Source organism: Haplochromis burtoni, unplaced genomic scaffold (assembly GCF_018398535.1).
Source record: "Haplochromis burtoni strain Fernald_Lab_line unplaced genomic scaffold, NCSU_Asbu1 Contig_30, whole genome shotgun sequence".
Taxonomy (NCBI): Eukaryota; Metazoa; Chordata; class Actinopteri; order Cichliformes; family Cichlidae; genus Haplochromis; species Haplochromis burtoni.
In genome coordinates, this window is record NW_024582391.1 from 3,224,226 (window position 1) to 3,248,090 (window position 23,865).

Here is a 23,865-nt window from a genome sequence, read left to right on the forward strand (position 1 = left end):
TGTGTGTGTGTGTGTGTGTGTGTGTGTGTGTGTGTGTGTGTGTGTGTGTGTGTGTGTGTGTGAGACAGAAAGATGCATTGTGTCACAGGTTATGGGTCAGGCAGCCCACAATCTGGACTCTGCCAAGCAGCCGGCCCTCCCCTCTTTGTGCCCCCGTATATCCAGCCAGAGAAAAGTTCCAGCACGGGAGCAGCCACTGTAAAAGCCATTGTTGCGTACAGTCTCTGCCAGAGAGAGGGCTGCCTTGTCATCTATACTGCCTGGTCACATGTTTGGGGTCTTTAGAAAAGTGACTTGCATCATCAGCTAGCCACTGGTCTGCATGTGACACAGAAAACATGACTACACACTGAACTGTGCACTGCTTGCCACCTCCTGAGTTACACGTCAACATATTCTTGGCAGTGTGGTGCTCACATGCTGTTAGACTTGTATTCCTCTCATATTTGACAGAATCCCACTACCCATATTTAGGTTAGAAAATAAGAATTTATTAAATAAACAAAAAAATCTGGTTTAAAGTGGTGGATTTTCATTATTCTAGGTAGGAAAAAATGATATAAAATACGGAATATAATCATGCTACACTAAAGCACAAGGGAAAAACCAACTATCACATGTACACGCATTCATAGGCTCCAATATCTTTTAACAGATAAGCTTGTTCTCCTTTGTCCTCTGGTTGACCCACATAAAGGTCTTGGTTGGGTAATTGACTGTCACAGAGCTGCTTCTGTAGAAAGCAATTCAATTTCCACTGGGCGAGTTTGACCACATTATCGAGAATGCCGCCATTGTTTTTGTCAAGCCAGCAATGGCACGTAAAGGCAGTTCAGACCAGTGGGCCTTGAACAGAACGTGTACCGGGCAGCGCAGAAACTGGGGCAGTCGGTAACCCTGAGCCATGAGGTGGTCCCCTCCTGCTGAGTGGTGCTGACAGCAATCTGGAACGTGGCTGTCACTAGGTTGGATGGCATTTACGATCAGGGTCAGTGGGTTTGCTTCAAAGGAACAAAGGGGCATTGGAAATGGGACCAGATGAACCAATGGGATGGTTCAGAACGGAGAGGCGTTAACACTGCCTGTTAAGAACAAGAATGGATCAGTTGCCCAAAATGTAATCTTGATCCGTCAGCTATTTATTGGGGTTTTTACATGTATTTATAGTCACACTTGGACTGTAAACTATGACTGGTGCGTAGAACTGAAAATATTAACCTGTATATGCATTGGTCATTATCCAGACATCTGCTGGTTACATTGGAAGCCCCAGAACATTGGCCTTTGCCCCCATAACGGTATCATCTGATACCTTTGTAGCCCCTTTTAATCAAAAATAAATGTATTAAGGAATCCTGACAGTAAAGGCTGTTTGCTCAGCATGATGGTTTGGATCAGTTTTAGCTGAATAAAAAATACCAACAATCTGCAACAAATGCTGTAGCCTTGGTTTCTTTTTGTTATCCTCCATCCAAACTATGGGATGCATCAGGATTCTCACAATTCTAAAAGGTGAACTGAACATGTAATTAAACTAACATATTTAAAGCAAACTGGTGTTTCTGTGATTGGCTTTCCAACACCCTCATCCTTAAACAGTGTCTCATACACAGCATGCTTAACATATCTAAAGCGCTGCAACCTAGTAACCAGTGGAGTGGGTGCTATCTGCCCAGAATATGTCACCATGGTTGCAAACGCCCACTCATTTTAGATCAATAGATGCTCAAGAGCCTGGGGACTGGCTGGCAGATCAACAACAAACATTTTTACTGACCACCAGGAGGGGGTCCTGGCCCGGGCCACCGAGCACTCACATAAACCCCGACTCTAAGAAAGGCAGATTACTTGCCTGTCAGTTACCACTGAGGGTTTTTTAGTGACACCCCAAAAATAAGGAGAGTAAATTTGTAAATTAAGCGACAAAAAAAGACATGGAAGCAAACAGCAAGCACTCTCGCGTCTACCTAGGCCATCAGTATGGCACACTTGGCATTTGGATAAGGTGGGGTTTTGTGATTTGCCACGCCACAGTGAGGGTCAAGATAAGCACATTGTTCAACAACATGTTGGTGTGGGATGAACAGGAGTTTGGAGGGAGGGGTTTAACCCAGGAATGTACCCTTAATCCAGATATGTAAGAAGATTGCATTCTAGTATGTGTATGTGTGTAGAGCAGTGTGCCTAGGCTGACCAGTAAAGCCCCTCTGTCTCACAGTTGCCAGTGCAGGAAGCTTAGCCATTGAAGCCTATAACACTTTTCAGACGATTATGGCACTCCAGCACGATCGATCTCTAGGTTAATCCACTCAAAACAACGTTCCAGTAGTAGCACTTTTCAGAGAAAACAAAAAATACACTCAGGCTTTAGTGTGCCATATATGTTGAATTATACACAAGCTGATTCCCTGATGCACACAAACATGAGACTGTAATACAGAAAGTACACCAGAGGGAAGTGAATCACTGGACTCAGACAACTGACCTTTGTCATGGGGCTGCTTTCAGGATTTTATTTGTTTACTTAGTCAAGACTTAGTTTTTCCAATTTAATCTAGAAAATGAAAGATGAAACAAATTCAAAAATAAAATATTAGTCCTGATCTGTCTAGACACTTCCAGACCTTCACAACACCTAAAAAGCTATCAGAGATAGACATAAAAAAAAAAGAAGCAAAGAAGATAAATACAGCAAATATATCTAACCACCACCCTGTGCTAAAGTGCCAAGAACTGCCGCTCCTCTAAATGCCAGCATTAAACAACTTAATTACAGCCAAAACACAAAAGTGGTCCTGGCCAGTATGGATAATTTCTTACAATAAAATGATTGCACCTCAGGTAATTGATTTTAACGCATCTGCTTGAACTATGAGAATATTGCAGTTTAGGGGCTGCTTCGATTAACCGTGTGTTGTAGCAGGCAGCTGCTGATTTGGTTCATTTGAAGCGCTGAACTGGAAAACTGTGTTTAATGAGATCATTTAGCAAATAATATGGGCTCCTTTATGGTACAGAGCATCCAAGAAGTTTGTGATTCAGGTTTGGTGAGTGGAATTCTAGTGTTTAAGAGCCTGTTGTTCTGTACTGATCAGCAGGTATGCGTCTCTGGGCATTACTAGCTCCATAAATGCTTATGCTGAGGTTAATGGATGACACCCTGTGGCTAATGTTTATATCTTATGATTAGCATATGCCAAAAGGAACTGCTGGCTGACGGCCTTTCACTGTGGAAACAAGAAGAATTTAACCTCTATTAGTGGTTTCAGTCACATCCCACAGCCAGGGATCAGCAATACAGAAAGAGAGAAAAATAAATCATATCATGCCAAAATTTCAGATCAAAATTTAAATCAAATCATCTTTCTATCAAGCTTAAAAGTTTGAAAGTATTGGGAAAGAATCCCACAAAAACAAACAAAAAACCTTCTCTATATATCAAACAAGTTCGAGAAGCTTTGTACACAAAGAAGAACATTAACTGACACATTAACTCAGTTGTGGTACCCTTATGCTCCAAAAAAGGTAAATCAAATACATTTTTTTTAGAAAGCACATGAAGTGCTGTCTCTGAGTGAATCTCATCTATGGATGTACAACCACAAACCTGATATATATGACACATATAGGGCCAAGTACTTTAAACAGATGCTTAAATCCAATATATTCAACTATGCTAACTGGCACCATGTCTTTTACAGTAAAGTTACCTGTTGCATTTGTGATATTACTGTGTCTCTTCATTTTCTGTTGTATGGTATGCTGCAAGAACTGTCGTTACGTTGTGTGTGCATTGGGTTGTGCAGGCCACCCAAAGCAGTGTCTACTTCTCTGTCTGTCCTTCTCTTTTGAGGCTTGGGTTGTTTCCTTTCCCTGTGTCAACCTAATTCTCAACTATTCTCATCGTCACTGGCCGTTAGGATGAGTTCTATCGACTGTATATTGACCGTGTCTCATGTATGCATCGATGAAAAGTTTATAATTTTTTTTTTCCATTTTATCGACCGGCCAGTGTGAGAAACAACATTAAAGAAAAACAGCAGGAGAAGGGAAAGAAGAGATGTTTGATCAGATAACTAAATGTGTTGTTACGGAGAAACTGACATAAAGAGGTGCAGAAAAGTATTCCTGATTTCTTTGTTCTGTTTTTGTATATTTCTCACACTTAAACGTTTCCGGTCATCAAACTAATTTTAATGCTAGACAAAGATAAACAAAGATAAACCAACTAAATACAAAATGCAGTTTTTAAAATTTGTTTTTTTTAAGGGGGCAGGAAAAAAAGCAAGGCCCTGTGTGAAAAAGTAATCGCCCTCTAAATCTAATAACTGGTTGTATCACCCTTGGCACCAAAAACTGCAATCAAGCATTTGAGCAATGAGTGCTTCACATCACTCTGCTTTAGTCTACCCTTCTTTGCTGTATTGCTTTAACTGAGCCACACCAGAGGCTTTTCGAGCGTCCACTATAAAGTCATGTCAAAGCATCTCAATCAGATTTAAGCCCAGACTTTGATTTGGCCGACCCCGGGAAGGTTCAGCACTGTTGCAAGTTTTTCTCCATTTGGGGATAATGGCTGTCAAACCCTTAGAAATGGCACTGTAACCTTTTCCAGACTGACAGATGGCACGACTTTGTTTCTCAGCTGTTTCTTTAGATGGTGGCATGATGTGCAGCGTTTCACGTCCTTTTAGCTTGCTACTTTGTCAGACAGTTCCTGTTTTAGTGATTTCTTGATTCCGCAGGTCTGATCGTAGCTGACAAAACAAACTGAGCTTTCGAAAAGGTGTGGTTAATCACAGATAATTTATGATTTAACAAGGTGTGTGTCTTTTCCTTTAACAATTGAAATCACCACTTTGAAAGATTAGTCAAATCTCGAGTAAATACAAACTAATCTTAGACTAATACTATTTTCTGATGCTGTGTATGTTTATAGTTTTTCACAACACTAGCTCTGAGCCCAGTGAGAAAGACTTTGCCTTTAATGCTCCTTCATAAAAGTATTTGCCACAAGCTGTTTTGCATCGTGTAGAGTTAATCTGAATTAATTTAAAGAAGTTTTTAAAAAAGTTTTAAAAGGGGTGTGCGAGGCAGGGGTAATGCACTATGTCGCTGGTTCCAACAATCCCCAACACTTGGCTGTTTTGCTCCCATTCAGCTAATGCTTACCTGACCAAGGTCCATCACCAAGGTCATGCTTCAAACAGCAAAGAAGCAGAAAATAAGGGAAAGAAGGCGATCATGATTCTAAAGACACAGACCCTTTTCTTTAATGTTGCAAAGCTTCTCAGATGAACTATGAACAGGATTTTGTCTCCACTCCTACACTTTAAACACGTCTATACGTTTATGACGGAAACGCTAATCTCTCCCTGACAGAATAACCAACGAGCTGTCAATCAGTTATAAACAGGGGTGCACATAAGTGGTCCGGTGCGCATTCGCTGTCAAAATAAAAGACGCGCACCAGATAAGAAGTTGCAACGTGCATTTGCGTACATATAAAGGCACTGTTTTTGGGATTTTCATGGCATATTCTGCATCACATCTCTGTGCGTTCATCATTTGTTTGAAGCCAGCTCACCTTCTGCAACCACTTTTCCAAGAATACGCTCTTCTTTTGCAGTTTGGACTCCTTCTGACATTTCTTTGGAGGTGGAGGAACACCTGATTAAAGGAGATTGCTTCTTGACATCTTTAAGAGTTCTAAACAAATGTCTGTCCTCCTCCAGAAAATCTTATGTACGCAAACGCGCGTTGCAACTTCTTATCTGGTGCGCGTCTTTTTATTTTGACAGTGAATGCGCACCGGACCACTTATGTGCACCCCTGTTTATAAAAAGAGCTGATCAGCCCAGCCAACAGCACTGCAGAGCCAGCAGAGCATAGAGGGAGCACTGAGACATCCGTTACCGCAGACATATCCATTTCATTAATGGACACCAGGAGTGCCTCTCTGCCAATCAAATGCAAGGGCACTGAAAGGCTCCTGGCCTTGGAAGGTTCTTCCATGTGTTAAAGAGAACTCAGATCACCATCCTAACGCCTATATTTTATCAGTAAGCTATTTCTGGTCAGCTTTGAGGGAACGTACAGACACACATACTGTATCCCCTTAAGGCAGGGTTTGGTTGGAGGATTCCCCACTGAGCTGAAAGCCCATCTGAGAGCAATTATAGGACTTGTGCTGAGGCTGTGTTAAAATTGGATTTGCTGTTTGGTTACAGAGCTGTAAAGCTGGCAGAAGGATCCGGACTGATCCACAGCGGTATAGTGTGTCCACTCCCTGTGTATCCCCTTTGTTTTTCCCTCTGTAGCATCTCTGTTCGGTGACAGCTGCTCGTGGAAAGTTCTGGGGACTAAAACACAGTTTCTGGAAAGTCGGTTCAGGGGTAAACGACTATCTGGGCCACGCATGCTCGACCGCGAGCCTAAAAATGACCTACACGAACAGAAAGGATTACACACCCACTCCAGAGCTGGTTCAACTAATGCCTATAACCTCAGTGCCAAAAAAATCAACACTGTAGCACTTCTTTGTGCTACTGAGTTTTATTTATTTTTTTAAGTAGGTCAACTAGTGCTAGCCTTCATGCCCAATAATTTGACTAATAATATTCTAGCAGTCTGACAGAATGTGAAACATAAAGAAAATATAATTACACATATAATAGATTATTTTTGATCAGTTTGTAAGCTTCTGATGTATCTCTTTAAATGTGACAAACGGTGTTTTCATCCCAATGAAACACCAATAAAAGACATTTAGATTATTTCTTGCATACTTTGTCTCCACAAAATGATTCTGCTTTGTATTTCTAGGTACTCCTGCAGCACTTTGTAGTGCGTTAGGTCAAACAGCAACTGTACCAGCCCACAGCAACAACTCTACACCTTTCCATGCACCTGTACACTCCACCAGATGATGTGACAGACCAATTCCATTCTCCTTTTAACAGTAAATGACCTCTGGCAAGACAGCCGCCAGCAGAACAATTTTGGCGTTGATCGATTCACTGCTCATACTTTGTCTCTTTGGCAGCTGCATTAAGTAATTAATGATAGCAGCAGCATATGACGAAGACAATACGTGCCCCTCGATGCCTCGAGACTCCTACGCTCTGATGCTTTCACCAGTCCTCCCACTCGCTGGCAACCAGCTCCCAGCTGCAGGTCTCCTGAGGAAAACACTGAGAGCAGAGAGACACAGCAGATGGCTCTCAAATATTGTCTTTGATCTGCAGGAAATTGCTGCAGTGTTGCGCTAAATCGCTGAGAAATACAAGCTGTTACACTCAAAGACAGAGTGCAACAAGTCAAAGAGCAGCCAGAACCCAGAGAAGAGGGCGAGAGGGCCGCAAGAGTTTTTTATAACACACTGATTAGTCCAAACTCTGACTTTACATGCAACGCCATTACCTGCCAAGTTGTGCATTTTGGATAGAAAAGCTGTTAAAGAAACAGTTTTTGAATTGTAAACATTAGAAGCATGGTGACGTGATTTCAAAATTCAGTCTTTATGCAGGCGAAACTAGCGTGGGCGAAGAAAAACAAACAAAATGCCAAGAACAGTGGGATACTGATGGTGCTTCACTTCAGCGCTGCACTGACTGTGATCCCTCAAGGTGCAAGTACAAACCTCAAACACAGATGCAAAACACTGCAAATTCTAGCACTCTATTAGTCTGTTACTTAACACTAATTAGCAGATAAATGTGCCTGTGCACTGCTCCGGCACGGTTTATTAATGTAGCCTGCTAACCTTGGGTGATAACAGATGCAGCAGTTTTGAGCACGCTGGTCACTTAACAGCATATGTTATTTATTTAGAGACTGAAATATTCAGTATACTTAACAATGGTTTTATTTAGGTCCTAGTTGATTTGTCCACTTTAAAACAAAAATAACACCAATTAGGTAATTTAGCCTACTTTTCTGCAACAAGCAAGTGTGTGCTGCCAGATACAGCTTTTATCATCAACACAGAAAGTGCAGTATTTGTGAGATTCTTAAGAATAGCTTGACCTGACCACTCATCCACACCAAGAGGCGACTGGAGGGTGTAAAGGACTAGCAGCTGTTCAAAAGGCTCTGGACACAGCGAGAATCAGTTATGTAACTACGCACTGAGAGCCCAGTGCCCCGAGCATCATCACTTGTGTGCAAACAGACCTCTGTGGAAAACACAGCAGAGGGGGAGCTGGCAAAGTTACTTTCTAAATAAATCCTACACTAGAACACCCACACGTGCCCAGCACCATATCAAACACATAAGCGTACACACAGCAGTTGGTGCTGTCGGTCTGAGTGTTTCCAGGTGAAATGCCACAGGCAGAAGGGAATGAGGTTTCCACATTGATTACAAACAACAGTGAAGGGGAGGGAGAAAGCATGGACAGGGAACGATCCAGAGGGGGAGAGAAGACCAGAGGAAGGCAGCTTGAGAAAAATAATGTAGCCGAGTTATGAAAAGCAGCCCAGATAGGTGTTCTTCTTACCTTTTCTGGGTACATGCTGTCCCAGTGCATCAAGCTACAGCAGTGAGCCAGGCTCAGAGAGTGAGAGAGACACGTTGAGCGACAGCCGAGGGACTAGCTAAACCACAGAGAGCTGCGGAGCAAGGACGAGCAGAGCGAGATAGCCGGAGTGAGCAAATTAAACAGGTGATGTACCCCCGTCATCCACTACATGAATAGGCAGCACGCTGCCTCACAGGCCGACAGGCAGAGCAGCTTTAGGGATGCTGGATACGAAGAACTGCAACTAAAAAGGGAGACAGAAGAGAGGCCAAGGCTTCGGTCTCTCCTGTGTCAGCTCTGTTCTTCAGTGACATGCGGCTCACTTACATGTCAAGTTTACACTCATTACCTCATCTTGGAAGAACACAAGGTAATGAAGACAAGTAACAACCGATGGATTTTAAACACTAACCAACCTGTCACTCTCACTTGAAGGAGAAGTTGCCGTCTAACCAATGCAAAACCAATGTTAAATGATTATAAACTACATAACCTGCTTTTCCCCAATAACTGAGCAGTAACTGAGCAGATGTAGAATATTATGGTTTTCTAGGAAATCACTACCCTATTAGCTTGTGACACAATAACATGTTCTCTTCCAGAGCACTTCTTTGTTACTGAAATGCCTAAGGTCACATGGAGTATGTATGCATTTCAGTAACAAAGAAGTTGTTACTTCTGGTTGTGCCCGGTTTCGTTTATGCCAACTGCAAATGAGGAAACAAGCATTGACAGAACTTCTGCAGGTTAATATAAAGGGATTTGTGCATACACTACACCATAACTGATAGATGGGCATCTGAGAGCAAACATGCAATGTAGTCAAAGAAGATATCAAATGATCTCCAACCTAGTACATGGTCTGTGTGTTGTCTGATTGTGCCTCAATCTTTAGCTGGCTAATAGGAGTGATTATTGGAAGTACGAGCTCAACATCGGGGAAAAAAAGCCTCTAAGAGTATGCACTTCTTTTGTGGACCACCAAGTGAGTAGTTACCCTTAGGGTATCCCCAGAACTGTTTGGGCTGAAAACTCCTGATGTCCTGACATGTCCGTGTCAGTTCTCAGTTATCCAGGTCTTGGGGGAAAAAAACAGGCATCTGGACTTTTTGTGGAGATATTTCAACTCTAATCCAACGGCTTCCTCCATTCGAAAGACAAAAGGTGGAGAGGGCCAGGTATTTAACCCCTAGTGGGGGTTGTCTCTTGGCCTCTTAGACGAGAGGAGGAACCTCTTCACAGGTTCAGCTGCCTTCTTTTTTCAGGCTCTTAAGATTAACGTCTGAACCTGTTTTTAGGAGTGCATGTGCGAGCAGCTTACGCCCTCCAATGCCATCGTTCCTCTGTTCTGAAGTGAGCGGTTTCCGTCATATTTCTTGCCTGTTTTCAGAACAAAATGACTGGGTGTGCATCAGAAGTTAGTACGGATAATGTCTGCCTATGTAGCTATGTGCTAACCTTGAAAAAGCTAGGAACCTTATCTTGTGGTCAACAAACCACATCTTTATCGATATATATGGAGGTGTCAAAACTCGTCATTAAGGGTACTAGGTGAGGTCATTAAATGACGTCTTTATTGGGGAAGAAGAAGAATTAAACTGGTGTGACACTTTATGACAGATTGGTCTCTCTGGCTCCTTTCATGTGAACGCACACTGTGACTTGATATGAAATCTTCTTATATCAAAACATTAATAAAGGAAAAATGGAAAGCAAGCAATCCCCCATAACAGCAAGCCTTAATATCAGCTATTGTGGGTTTCTTAAAGCCTTGTTGCTTGGGGCTTGTGGATATAATCCTCATGCGCATGCGTCACAGAGGCATGCATCGGGATGGATGTGGAGGAAGAAATAAATAGAAACATCAGAAACATCAATAGAAAAATCTCATATCCCGATATAAGGCATTTATCGTCCAGACAACGATATATAATAACAAAAATTTTACATTTTCTGTAAATTCTGTTAATCTCGGGCAACTTGACTTGCGTGAAGTGTTTTCAGCTGGGCGTTGTGTACCTGGAGTCGAGTGTTACGTATTTATTACTCGGCGTGCTGCGGGGAAAAGCCTGTTCTAAGCTTTTTCTTTTTTGTTAGCACCTGACAGCTCTTTTTAGCTTCTCATGCGTAAACACTCTGCACTCTATTTCACTTGATTCAGTTTATTTTGAAAAATCTCAACAGGCTCTTCAGCTTTATTGTGAAAGGTTTATGTGGAAAATAAACATGCGGACGGCGGAGCCACGCGGTGGTTTTACCGTCGTTGTTGCTAACGACAATGCATAAAAACAATCACTTGTCCGTCTGTAGTGTGGCTATATTAAATATAAGAGAAAGAGAGAACTTCAGGAAATTATACAGTGACCATTAAAACGATGAAAGAATATTGCCGTAAACAGATGATTTTGCGACCACGAAACAAACGATAACATAATATGAAACAGACGTTTTCACATCGTCATCCGATATATATCGTTATATCGAACAGCCCTAGTCACAGGTTGGAAAGTGGACCAAGAGGAGCCATTCACTAAACTCCAGAGACAGGTGTGTAGACTGACTTAGCAGAGGGAGCAGCAGAGAGACAGAGCGAGGCAGAAAAGTAGAACAGAAACCTCAATGCCCAGACAGAAGAGAGAAAAAGAAGAACTAGGAAGAATGCATGCAGCCAGATGCACGCACTCGCAGAGACAGACGCTCACATGAGCACAGCAGATGCACTGTTTGCTCAAGTTTATTATTAGATTACCAAAAGGTCTAGTGCTGCACTTCTGAGGGAAAAGCAAGCCTTCATTGATTTTACTCGCTTGTTGCCTCACCGTGAGTGAGTGTGCGTTTGTAGGCACTGATGCAGGAATGTCAAGCACGCGCTGGAAAACAAGCAGGGGCCTCCTTTTCAGCCGGACCGGTAGCAAGTCTCGGCACAGGAGATGGTTACAGCACTGCTTGCGCTCATATCTAGTGGAATTTACTGTCTTTGTGTAATAAGAGTGTATGCTTTCTTCAAAAGCTTTCAGCTTATTTGGAAATTGGCTGTAAAGAGTCCCTGCACATAATTTTAGGCTGCACGCACAAAGGGCCCATTTAGCAAAACATGCAATTAGCAGGTTATTGTGGTGCTGTGTGTTTAAGAGCAGGTTGTTTCTGTACAGTAAACTCAAGAGCTTCCCAGGACACTCAAGTGGGACAGAAAGGCTTTCTCACTATCCACCTCACTGTCCTTTCTAAGAACAATACACACATTCTGCTTCACGTGGGAGAAAACGCACGTCACTGAACTTTAATGAGCCGATTCAGCACAACCAAAATAACAGCGGTAAATTCATCAAACCTTTCAGCGAGCGACTGCAGTTTCAAAGTGCATTTAGGAGTCTCAAGCAACCGCACGTAGCGGTATATTTCATTACACTGCTAAACCCTTGATGCACATTCCCAAACTTTGCTCTGTTGTGCAAGTCAGCAAACATACAATGCAGGAGGACGGGGCCAACGTGTGCACGTGCTTCCCTCTGCGTTTCATACACAGTAAGAAGGAAACAGCAATGAGCAGGCCATCGACATCCCAGCATATGCTCACACATTCACAACACCCGCTTTTAATGCTCTCCTCCATCTTTAATGGTGACCTTGTAGTGTCGCTATTCTGGATCACTCATCTCACCGTGGCAGCTGCTTAGAGGTTCACAGCTCACGTGCTACAACTAATCTCCTCATTAACCAAAAATATGACAATGTACCTGTCTGGGATGCCTTTGCCATCCCATAACCGGGTACGAGCAGCAAAGTCAGGGTCCAGGGCCTCCAAGCCTTCCCCCCGTCTATCTCTCCTCCTCCAGGCACCACTAGCAAGCAAAAAGACCACAAAGCAGGCTGAAGGCAGGCAAACGCTGGCCTCAAAACAGCAGCATACTTTCATTTTTAACCCCTCTGAGAATCCATCTGGATGCATACAAGCTTGTTACGTCACTGTGGCTACACAGCAGCCCTTCAATGAGATTTTTCTGAGAGGAGAAAAAAAATAAAAACAACAACACAATACTAGAAGACAGCTTATTTAATGGGAGTGACTGATCCATCTTGTAATCTCAGGGAATTACCAGTTTCATCACAGACACAGAGAGTGCAGCCTGTGAGGATTTACTTAACAGCCAAATGTGTTGGAATTATGAAAGAAAGGGAGGGTCCAGCAGTGTTTAGACACTGATTGTGTCAAATGGTATAAATCCTGGCGTGAGGGTGGGGGCTTCAAGGCCTTTCTACCTGTGAGTGCCTGCAGGGCAGCTGGCCGACTCCATGGCATAAAAACACAGACCCAAACACTTCCAGGGCCACCACATCTGCCCCTGTGTGACACATCCACTGAGAGAGAAAACAACCATCCGACCTCTCCAAAAATCCCACAGAGTGGCATTCATCTGCTCATTAAGTCACAGTGCTTTGGAACAAAGAAAACTGCTTCCAGTCAAAAAAGAAGAGAAGCTGAGTAAAAAGCACTCCTGAGGAACCTGACTCAAAATAACTTTCTTTGTGGGGATACACACACTGTGTGGTCAGACAAACAGACAAAACAACAGATAAAAGCAGAGTAAGCGTAGAGAAAACCAAGATGTTTATGTGGAAAAAAGGGCTTTAAATCACATGTTTGCTAAATTCAAAAAAGAAAACACACAACAGATCCTACTGCGAGGTCCCCGAGAAGTGAGGAAAAGAGGCTTATTTTGCCTGTCCAATAAGAACGTAGTAGCTGTGCTGTCTAGACGAGAGAGGAGGGGGAGGGTTGGTTAATAAAAGGGAGTTGGTTTGGATGGGGCTGTGTGACCACCGGCCCAAGCAACCTCCAGTGGTGCAGAGGAGGCGTGGAGTGAACCATCAGTCTCTGCCACAGCCGGCGAGATAAGCAAATTACACGAGGAAAGCATGAAGAGACACGGAGGCGTTAATCGCCACCCGCACATCAAATCAAATCAATTAAGAGGGGGCCAGCTGGCACTTGAATCCTCCCATCCAGTCTCCATTCATTCAAAGGCTCCTGAGTCGATGTGCTCAGGAGAGGAAATGTGTTTGTGGATGGGTACCGTTACTGCAGCTTTAGCCTCTTCTAATAACCTGATTTGTGGACAAGGTTTGTCCTCCTTGGGTGGCTTTAAGTTGTAAGTGGGTTAAAATTAGTCTTATTAGATGATACTGCCACTCCAGACAGCCTGACAGCAAGTGTATTAGTGCCTGGCAGTCTGCATTTTCACTGCACTGGCATGCTGGGACACTGGACATGCTCGTTGCCATAGAGATACATCATGACATCATGGTTTTGCACCTTCAGTGAGGATCTGAGATGACTGTGACGTTTACTGCAGCTTCAACAGTGTTTGCTACCTCACGTTTAGACCAGCTTCAGCAGCTTAACAGAGAAGCTCCTGTATGTCAATGAGCTACTCAGCCTTCAGTGTTGATGGGCTATATGCTAATATATCGGCCACTGTTTTCCCCTTTCAGAGCATGAAACAATCAGATTTCCCTAAAATTTGTTATGTTATGGGGAAGAGAGAGATGAGGAACATTGAAAGTGCTGCGAGGTTACGCAAATAAAAGTTATCATCTTGTTAAAATGGAGTGTTCACAAGCTTGGATTCTAGTATTTATGTGGATGCTAATTTGAAATGCACCACCTACCTAATCTGTTCCAGATTAAGCACACTCTTCATGGCACTTGGCAGCTGACACCTCCCAGCAGGATACTATGCACTGCCACACCACAAAAACTTAAGGTAGTCACACCAGATCGCAATATGCAGAGCGGGGCTGATCCAGCACGTGATTCATGCTGGACCAGCTCCGCTCTGCAACACAGTGGACACAAAAGCTCTAATGCCTACATGCCATGTTGCACACCACAGCACTGCCATATCTATGCCACAAAGGTCAGAGGTGTCATAGTGGTGCGATGGTGGCCCACCTTGGGTCAATCAGATAATTTTATGTATGTTTTAGCAAGTCTCAATCACAATACAGTGGAACTCCGACTTACGAATACCCCATTTAACAAAAAATTCAACTTACGAAGGCACTTAACGGCAATATTTCTGCTCGTGTTACGTCAAAATGCCCGCTTAACAAAATCTGCTGGCTCTGATTGGCTGAGCCCAGAATGCCTACAATGCCCACAATTGGCTTTCGTACTTGCGCTTCGCTGTTCCACTTGAATGACATATTAGTGTTGCAGTTAGCAATTAGCCCATAGCCTATCGTTCACTCAAAAGGCGCAATGGGTGCTTCAACTTACGAAAATTTTCGACTAATGAAAGACCCTCGGGAACGAATTAATTTCGTAAGTCGGGGTTTCACTGTATTAAGTAAACACAAAGGATACAATTAACTATTTTTTTCAAATCGCATAAAAGTGAGTTTTACCACTCTGGCACTAACAAGTGTCTAAAACCAACTTCTAAAATACAATATTGCCTCAGCAGGAACCTCCCTCTGCCTCTCTCTCTTCAGGGGGCAGTTTGCTTGTACCCGTGCAATGGCAGGAAGCAGTGGAAGGAGAGGAGCTGAAAGAATTGGGCTTTCTGCAGGGTCATTCACTTGCCTGGCAACAGGCCAAACAGGACAAGCTAACACAACAAGGTACAAAGAGAGAGGGAGTGGGTTCCACCTGCCCCGGCGACTACAGACACCGCAGAGCTTGACGGGGAGCTCTGGCTAAATCCTGTCTGCTGTCTGTTACTTATGCGCCCCGCCAGCTCTACTGCAGCCTGACAAAAACCACCCCAAAGAGCTGCCCATGCAAATGTAAATGCCTGAGAGTGAAATGTGTTTATTTTGGCCAAGCATATAATTAACTCTAAAAGTTTAGTGAAGACAGGCAGTAACACAGAAAGCAACCCTTTTCTTTCTTCTTTTTTTTGTTTGTGGGGGGGGGGTTATGTCAATAGCGACCCACCAACCCGTTGGCCATCCAACAGTACATCTGTGGCTCTGAAGCCATAAACTGTGTTGCTGTGCTGCCATTCTCACTTTCCTTCACATGGCGCATCACACATGGCATTCGCACTCACACATGTTCTCGCTCACACAACGGACCCCGCAGCGGGGCGATCGGGGGCTACAGACTGATCCACGGCAGATATGACCTAGTTTCTATTCAGGCCCGTCTCTTTGTTCACTCCACAGTGGAGGAGGCTGCTGCAGCCCGTGGAACAAAGAACACAAGCAGCACTTGGAACCTTGGAACCAGCTGACCCTGCCTGGATACGGCCGGCCCAAAAATGGCTCGTGAAGGCAGAGCCACATGGCCTCCCACTGTCTTCAAATCTCCTCCTTTTTCCTACTTTGATCTACCAGCGCTCCAGACAAGGGAGGATAAGCCCCAGTTCCTGCAGTCTCCCACAGTCCCCCTGTCTGAGAGTGATGAGACATATCTCGTGGCCTGAGTTATCAGTCTGTGGGACGGGAAAGAAAGGAGAGGGAGGAAATAAATTTTATGATTTCAAAGTGTGTGTGTGTGTGTGTGTGTGTGTGTGTGTGTGTGTGTGTGTGTGTGTGTGTGTGTGTGTGTTGGGGGGGAGGTCAGGAAGTCTAGATCTCTGCAGATACCAAAACCTTTGCAGAGATAATCTGTCTCAAAGCATTAGCCTAGCTATAATGATACCTTTACACACCTTCCTGTGGTACAGCAACATAAAAGTGTTTGAAAAGCTAAAGTGACAACAAAGCTGCACAGCCTTATATTCAATCTACCTGAAGACTCAGTTATAGAAGCCTGCATTTAACAAGCAAAACCATTTAGTCGTTAATGGCCCAACTACAACGCAACCCCCTCACCCCACTCCGTCTGTACAAACCAGACAAATTCTGCTTCAAAGACAACAGCAGATTTTAATAAGCACGTGCAACTGTTGATGCGTTTACTCAGAACTGGCAAATGATGCACAGCTGATGAACGATTGCAGCTAAGCAAGATGATGAATGAAGAAGCTGGAACTTCTCTCTACGCAATGACAGAATGTGACTGGGACGAGGGCAGCTATTTGCAGATGGCCCAGAGGAAATGTGAGCAAAGAGTGTGAAATAAACCAGGGAGAGAGGAAGACGTGAACAGAAAAGGGGGAGAAAAAAAAACATAGCTGAGAGAACAAAGAAACAGAAAATGAATGGCGATCATAAGAGTGAGTCACTTTTGCTGGGGGGGGAGCAGTTACAGAACCAAAAGTGTCACCCTGTGTGGTATTTGGTGCACCTGCAAAGCAATGCGCAAATGTGCAAAGCAAGGCTTACTAATAGAAATTAAGCAGCAGCTTACCTGCATGTGTTCTGTTGAGCTGCTGCTCAGCTCGTCTCCAGACTCCGAGTCGTTGCGGAGCTTGTTTAGCCCCTCTCCAGGCAACTCGCTCAGAGGGGACGTCTTGCTGCCATCCGGGCTTTTGTGGTTGTTCCCCGATTTTGGCGTTGGTGAATCAGCCCGCGTCCGTGGCAATGTGGAATTGTTGGGGTGGTGGTGGTTGTTGTTATTGTGGAGAAGTACCAACTCAGCCACCAGCTTGCAGTGGTGGGGACTCCCCACGTTCTGGTTAGCATCCTTGGGCAGTGCAGGCGGAGTGACGCGATCAGAGGATGGAGAGGGGGTGGAAGAAGGCGACGGGCGTCCGAAGCTGGACATTTCTGGCTGAGGTCTGTTGAGGTTCTCATTGGAGGCCCGGCAGATGTCCAAAACGGCGGGCTTGGCCCTCAAGGCGGGTTTCTGGGGGGGCATGAGCGCCCTGCGCACCTCCCTGACGTACTGTGCTGGCACATAAAATGCCTTTGCGCCTTCGTCCTTTCTCACCTGCCACCAGTCCTCGTTGGTCTTCTTCACCAGCATATAGCACTCTCCCTGCCGGATAGCCACCATCTTATCTTTGGCCTTGTACTCGTAGTCATATTCCACCTCAATGTAGACCTGTCCCGGAGCGATGGGCAGCCCCTCTCTGTCAGCCATGTCTGTGGGAACAAGTGCTTGCCTCAGCTGATCAGCAATCTGGGCCTGCAGGGTTCCTCATATCTCACTGAGGAAGATGAGACAGAGGAGAACCATAAGTTGTTAATTTTTATTTTTTTTAAAAACTACAAAACTTTGAGCAAAGTTGAACACACACATCCAGTAAACAACACAAACCCTCTGCTATTTATATGGCCTGGGTATCCACACCCCACTTTATTACTCACCTTATAACCACAACCACAAACCGCTACTGCTGAAACACGCTCACATTATGACACAATGTTCCCCCAGTCAGACGTGCTCGGATGGTGAGTCAACCACAAGCAGGCAGTCAACACTGACTGGCCCTGATAACGGATACGACCACTAAGGATATCCAGCCTGGTAATCCGATCGTCCTCTGCTGAGCTAAAGGTGATGGCAACATGACCCCACACACTAATCTTAATGACTATAACGACACTGTGGAGGCCACGTTCTTTCAGTGGCTGCACTTAAAAATAAAGTCGGCATCATTTTATTAGCTTCTTGTCATGCACTGTATAAAACCACTACCAGCCCGTGGTAGCCTTTGTGTAGCTCTCAGGCACACAAGCAAGGCTGCACTTCAGTAAATGTGCTTCATGGATGTAGCTCCCACGTCTATGGCCTCAATAAAACCTTTCCTCACGAGTTCATAGTTTCAGTCGATAATGTGAAATATTACGAAATAGATTGTTACGTTTACTGTGTAAATTTTGGTCCCAATTAGTCTCCAGAAAGACAACAAATAATGTATAAAATAATTTTAGCTCAATTTCACATGTAAAGAGCCATTCGTTTAGAAAACAGAAGCTATACAGCTTGAGATGTGCAATTTCAACATCCCTAAGTTCTTCCAAACTCATCGAGAAGCTATCATTACATGGATATTACAATTTACAGATCACACTGGATCTAGAAAGTCATAAAACCTTCATTTAGAGAGTTGTAAGGAAAATAACAGTTTTCTGTTTTTCATGATCCAAACCATTGTTTAGATTTTAAAAAATAATAATTTAAATCGACGTGCATTTTTAATCCGATGTGTTGTAATGCTGGCATCATCGCACCAGGAATATCTCAGTATTTTATTTAAAAACTGTATCCTCTTGCAGGCTGGTTCTGGACCACATGACTGGAATCCCTGATATAAAGCCTATGAGTCCTGCTCTGCAGCTTTGGCATCATTACTCATTAATGCAGCTACAAGACACTGTGTGAAACCTCTTAAAAGCTTGAGGCGATCTCTTTGCTATATCATGTACACTCAGTGTGTGAGTCAGAAGACAGCTGCGCCCCACGCCATTCCTGTGCAGTTTGTTTTGGGACGAGACCTGTCATTGAGCCATCGGATAGTATCCTTTCATCAGTTAACCTAATATCTCCTCATATTGAATTCTTCTTCTTCTTCTTCTCCTGCCCCTGAAATACCAGCCGCCACAGAATGAAGTCTAGGCGGCAAAAGCAGCTGCTATTAGTGAGGCGTGAGAACATGCCGCCAAATCTACAAAGGGCCCCATCCTTACGTAAAGAAATAGACAGCTACACCCAGAATAGATTTACAGTGGTAAGAGCCGTCTGGGCCAGAGTGGGAACCCATGAAAGATGTCTATAATGAGCTTTAATGGCGTCTGTTTCATCTGTTTCAACACTATGAAGTGTTACAGTTGCATCAAGCCACAGCTTTCTGGGTGTGTGTCTCTGAAAGCAGCCCGGTCCAGGCTTGTCCCAGCACAACCTCCAACTGTAATGTCAAATTACACATGCATCAGCCTTTATGAATGACCGTCTCTTCAGGAACATGCGAGGGCAAGAATGCACCACTCAGACACAATCTACAGTTGACACCATGAGCAAAGCTGCCAAAGATGTAGTCACGTGCCTGTTAGGGCTTCCACGTGATAACACCATTATCACCATAGTTTGCATGGCAGTCACTGTCCTGACTTCATCACAGGAAGCTAACACAGAGAGCAGTGAGTTTAAGCTCTTCGGTCCCTGATCGCGTACGTAGTAGTATGCAAGGTTGTAACAGATAACTACTAGCATCTGAAGCTGAGGCACCTATCTGAAAGGCTCCCAAATATACCCAAGGAAAACCATTTCCCACACTGACCACAAATGACCACAAAACCAAACGATTAAATCTGCTCTAATGGGAGCATAAACCGAGAGAAACTGGCTGGAGATCAAGCATGACATCACTAGCCTCGAAAGGGGCCCCCAGCTCCACTAGTCACTACTGTTAATTATTAAAAGCAACTTCTCAGCAAGAATGCAGCTGAAATATGGAGCTCCTCGTCTCTCCTTTCAACTGCTGTGGTTCCGCCAGAGGACTCGAGAGTAAATCTTGTTGGAAATAAATCCCCAGCACTGCACAGCAGGGTGTCACAGCACTGTGCAGCTTTACAGGAGCGCACTGGCCAACTTGTTGCTCAGCAGACTCTTACAAAAAAAAAAAAAAAAAAAAGGGATGTTGTGCAAATACTGCCTGTCCCTGTCGATATGGACCTTGATAACCATAAACTTACTGTGTTTCTTTTGTGGAGTTTTAAAAGAGGAGCCAGGTGGTTCGAAATCCTCAACCAGTGACAACAATCCGGTGACAGAAATAGGTCTCTGGAAAAACATTTTTAAAGATTCTTAACGAACATGTTTATGACTTGCACTGCTGCACACCTTAACATGTTAAATCAGTGTCTCTCAGCTGGGTGGGTGCAGATGGAAGAATATTAAGCTAGGCATCAGCAAGGAGATCACGACCAGAGCGTTTACCTGCATACATCTGCAGACAAGCCACTGTAGCAGCAGAAACACCCTGAGACCTGCACTGCCTTTGTCCCTATGCTTCACCCAAAGCAGATGTGTGGATGAGCAGCATCCACTCCAACATGTGCTCCTGCTGCTGCTGCTGCATTGCAATCCCATCTATGCGGGTTATTTGCTGCATATGTGGATGAGCATCAATGGGAAATAAACGCTGCTTCTCCCTGACACAGCACTGGAAAAGCCCCCTCTAAAGGAAAGCAGTCTATAAATTGTAGGGGGGGGACTCAGAGCATGCCTGAGGGGGCAGGCGATGGTGAGGGGCGGTATAGGTGGGGGGTAGGGTCCCTTCCACACACACACACACACACACACACACACACACACACACACACTGCAGTAACGCAACACAAAGGAGTTTAATCCATGTGAATTCATGACAAAGGGTCTCCGAATCGACATCACCAAGGATTCCCAGGAGCGAGGGGAGAGGAGGGCATGCCTGCCAAAGAAAGCCCCCTCCTCCTATTTATGTCGCTCCCGGACGGGGACAAATAACCAAAAACACCGAGAGGAAATTAGCCCATCAACACGGAGTGATGCTATCACGTGGAACCTTTAATTACCCTCTCAGTAGAATATCAACAACGTTTCTTTAGTTTATTTTCCCACTAGCAGACATTTTTGGGGTATTTTCGAGAAGCTTCATGCGTGGACAAAAGCACTGCAGGTTCACTCGAGTACGAACCACCGCGCGCTCTGCAACAGCGTGCCATAGCAACAAAGTAATTCCGGCAGAAGCCAATAGCCTCGCGCTGACCAGCGCGCCCCGCCAGGATAAAATCACTCACCTCGAGAAAAAAGAAACTCCCGCTTCGTCTCTCCGTGCTTCGTGCCGACCGCAGAGGTACTCCGAGGGAACTTTTTTCTAACCTATTTCAGTCCCGCCTGCTCCGACTGAGTCCGCAGAAGACCTCAAGTCCTTCAGCCAGCTTGTTCGCAATCCGCCGCCTCTCCACAGGCTGTCAAGTTCCGAGCGGAAACAGCGCACATCCGGTCATAATTGCCAAAATAAATCTGCCTCCGTCAAATTCTCGCTATTGGAGATAATCACGATAACGCTATCACCATAAGAGCCATATTTATATAATCATAATAAAAAATAATAATATTATTAGTAACAGACAACCTTGCCTTTGCAGTTTTCTATTTCTTGGAAAATGAATTACGCTTGATGCAGTCACACAGCTGTGGGGCACTGACAGACTCTGTACCCACAAATGTACAAAACAATGGAAAAGAGTTTTATTTAAAAAATATCAAATGTGCATTATTTACACATTTTGGAGGTTATTTAAAAAAAACACGGTTATCAAATCAGCAACAGATAATTATATTTCTTGGTTATTTTATTGTTTTATTCGTCTTATGCTACGGGAACTTTACAGGGAACTTTTGTTTTGAAGTTAATTTGCATCGTAAAGAACACATTTTATTATATCTATATTTTTGCTCACTAAAATTTATATCACAATACTCCGCAATACTAATTTGTCCAAGCATAACAATCTCCTCGCTGAACGGAGTTGTAGTCCTTGGACTGTGCTACTGTATTATCATATTATACACATTTCATCTCAGAGGAAATCCTCACACATAAACACACATTTGTTTTGTTTTTTTAGGAAGAAAATTTTACTGTGTAAAAAAAAAAACAAATCCTTGAAGGCTTGGGGAGTTAATTGACTTGCGTTTGTAATCCTACATGATGTGATAAAGTAATCAGCAAAATTTTCAGTTGAATAGTTTTTAGATTTTTGATGGACCTTTAGTTTCATGAACAAACAAACTTGTTTCCGGTTTGAGTTCGCGTACTTTATTGCACCCTGTGGCAGTTGGGGCATTTAACACAGCAGTCGTCTGTCACTCCCACTCCGCCCGTCTGTCAACGCTGATAGACGGGTTTCAGAGCCTCGAGGTCTCCCTGGCCTCTCCCGGCCGAACACCCTGGGGGTCTTTGACTTTGATCTGCTAAACTTGGAATAGTTGTAAATTTCCTTAAGGTAAAGGTCATGACAGTAAGATGAAATTATTTCCCTTCAGAACCAGGCTTTTAATTCTCACAGTCTTTAAATCGTGTAACATCACCAAACATACACACTGAGCTGAAATTTCTTTTGGTGATCAAAGAAGAGTGTTTTCCCATCCAAGCAGGAACATGAATGATTTAGTGCCAGGAAGCAGGGAGGCTTCAGTGGAGTCACTCACCCAGACTTAGCCTCTGGCAAAAACACTACAACCATAGTATCTTAGAAAAATGTATGAATGTGTCATAAACAACTCTGTGTTAAAACACAAGGTGTTGTTGTAAAGAGGAAATGACAGTCCCGAGCACTGATTTCAGTACACATCAGTCTTGTTTAGAGAAGTTTTTTGGCTGTTTTGCTCTTTTTTTTAACGTTTTGCTAGTGTGCTAGAAACTTGCTAACTTGCTTTCAGTTTTTTCAGAAAATGTTAATTCAGACTTTTATCACTGAGGGCAACATTGCACTTTTCCCATGCGTATTGCTGTTCCTTTCGCTTTTGCTGTTTCTTAGAAGCCCTATCCTCCTTTTTTCCCAAGAGGTTTTTCCCTTTTTCCATGCTTCCACTGTAAATAATGGTGTGATCCAGATCAAGTCGGAATTTAAATTTTGGAATGCCAACTCAACTTGGATTTCCTACTCAGAGAGTCAGAGCAGCCCCACCAACCACAAGTTAGCAATCCAAGATGGCGGCCTTCAATATAAACAGTAGAAAACGAATCCCGTTTTTTCTCACTTTCCTGACTTTAAAGCTGGAACAGGCTAACTCGGGAGTGTCTGGAAAACAGCATAGGAATGCTTTCAGTGACTTGCCTTGGTTGAGTTAGGGCACCATCCTGTGGTACAAGTTGGTATGACGCAAAAGAACAGCCAGGACCTTTTTCAGCTCCCGTTGATGTTGTCTCAGTCTTGTCAAAGTTTAGATCTCACTCAGATGTTAAACTGTTCAATGGTGCCTGAGTTGTGTCTCCCGCGCTAAACTGAAAGTAAAAAAACTTCCCAAAATACAGGAAACCAAGTGTCTGATACTCAGAATTTTCTGAGGCAGGATTCCCCACCTAATGTGTTAGGTAGGGAATTTGTTTTTCTTCTATTTATTTTCCTACTCGTCTTCTGGCTGCTCTTTTTAAGGATTGCCACAGTGGATCATTTGCCTTCATGTCACCCTATCCCGAGCATGCTTCTCTGTCAAACCTGTGTTTGGCCCATGACATCCATCAATCTTTTCTGTGGTCTTCTTTTCCTCCTGTTTGGTTGTTTATTTTCATACCCTCTCATATTTTCTACATTAATCAGCTCATCAAAGTCCTCCTTTCACCTTTTCAACACTCGTCATATGTTAGCGCATTTCCATCTCTATTCTTAATCACGCTGGACATACTCAATCTCTGTCTGCAGCCAATCACCACAAGTCCCTTTCTCCTTCCTCAGCGTCCAGTCTCACATACAACTCAGTATAAGCTTTTTTCCTTTGCTACCGCTCACTTTAATAGAT

General features: G+C 43.8%; 1 protein-coding gene across 5 annotated transcripts in view; it reads right to left on the bottom strand.

Moving 5' to 3' along the window:
* The window catches only part of arhgap12b (Rho GTPase activating protein 12b), a 64,210-nt gene extending 42,875 nt beyond the window's left edge, over positions 1-21,335 (bottom strand). For 4 of the 5 annotated variants that reach the window (XM_005918485.3, XM_005918483.3, XM_005918482.3 and 1 more), the window contains exons 1-2: positions 21,138-21,334; positions 16,822-17,563 (exon numbers count right to left, since the gene is read on the bottom strand). In XM_005918485.3, coding sequence (XP_005918547.1) covers positions 16,822-17,496 — 675 coding nt within the window. In that variant the 5' untranslated portion in view covers positions 17,497-17,563; positions 21,138-21,334. Of the gene's footprint in view, positions 1-16,821; positions 17,564-21,137 lie in introns of all 5 variants that reach the window. The other variant, XM_042219271.1, reaches the window with a different exon arrangement.
* Between the last annotated feature and the right edge of the window lie 2,530 nt (positions 21,336-23,865).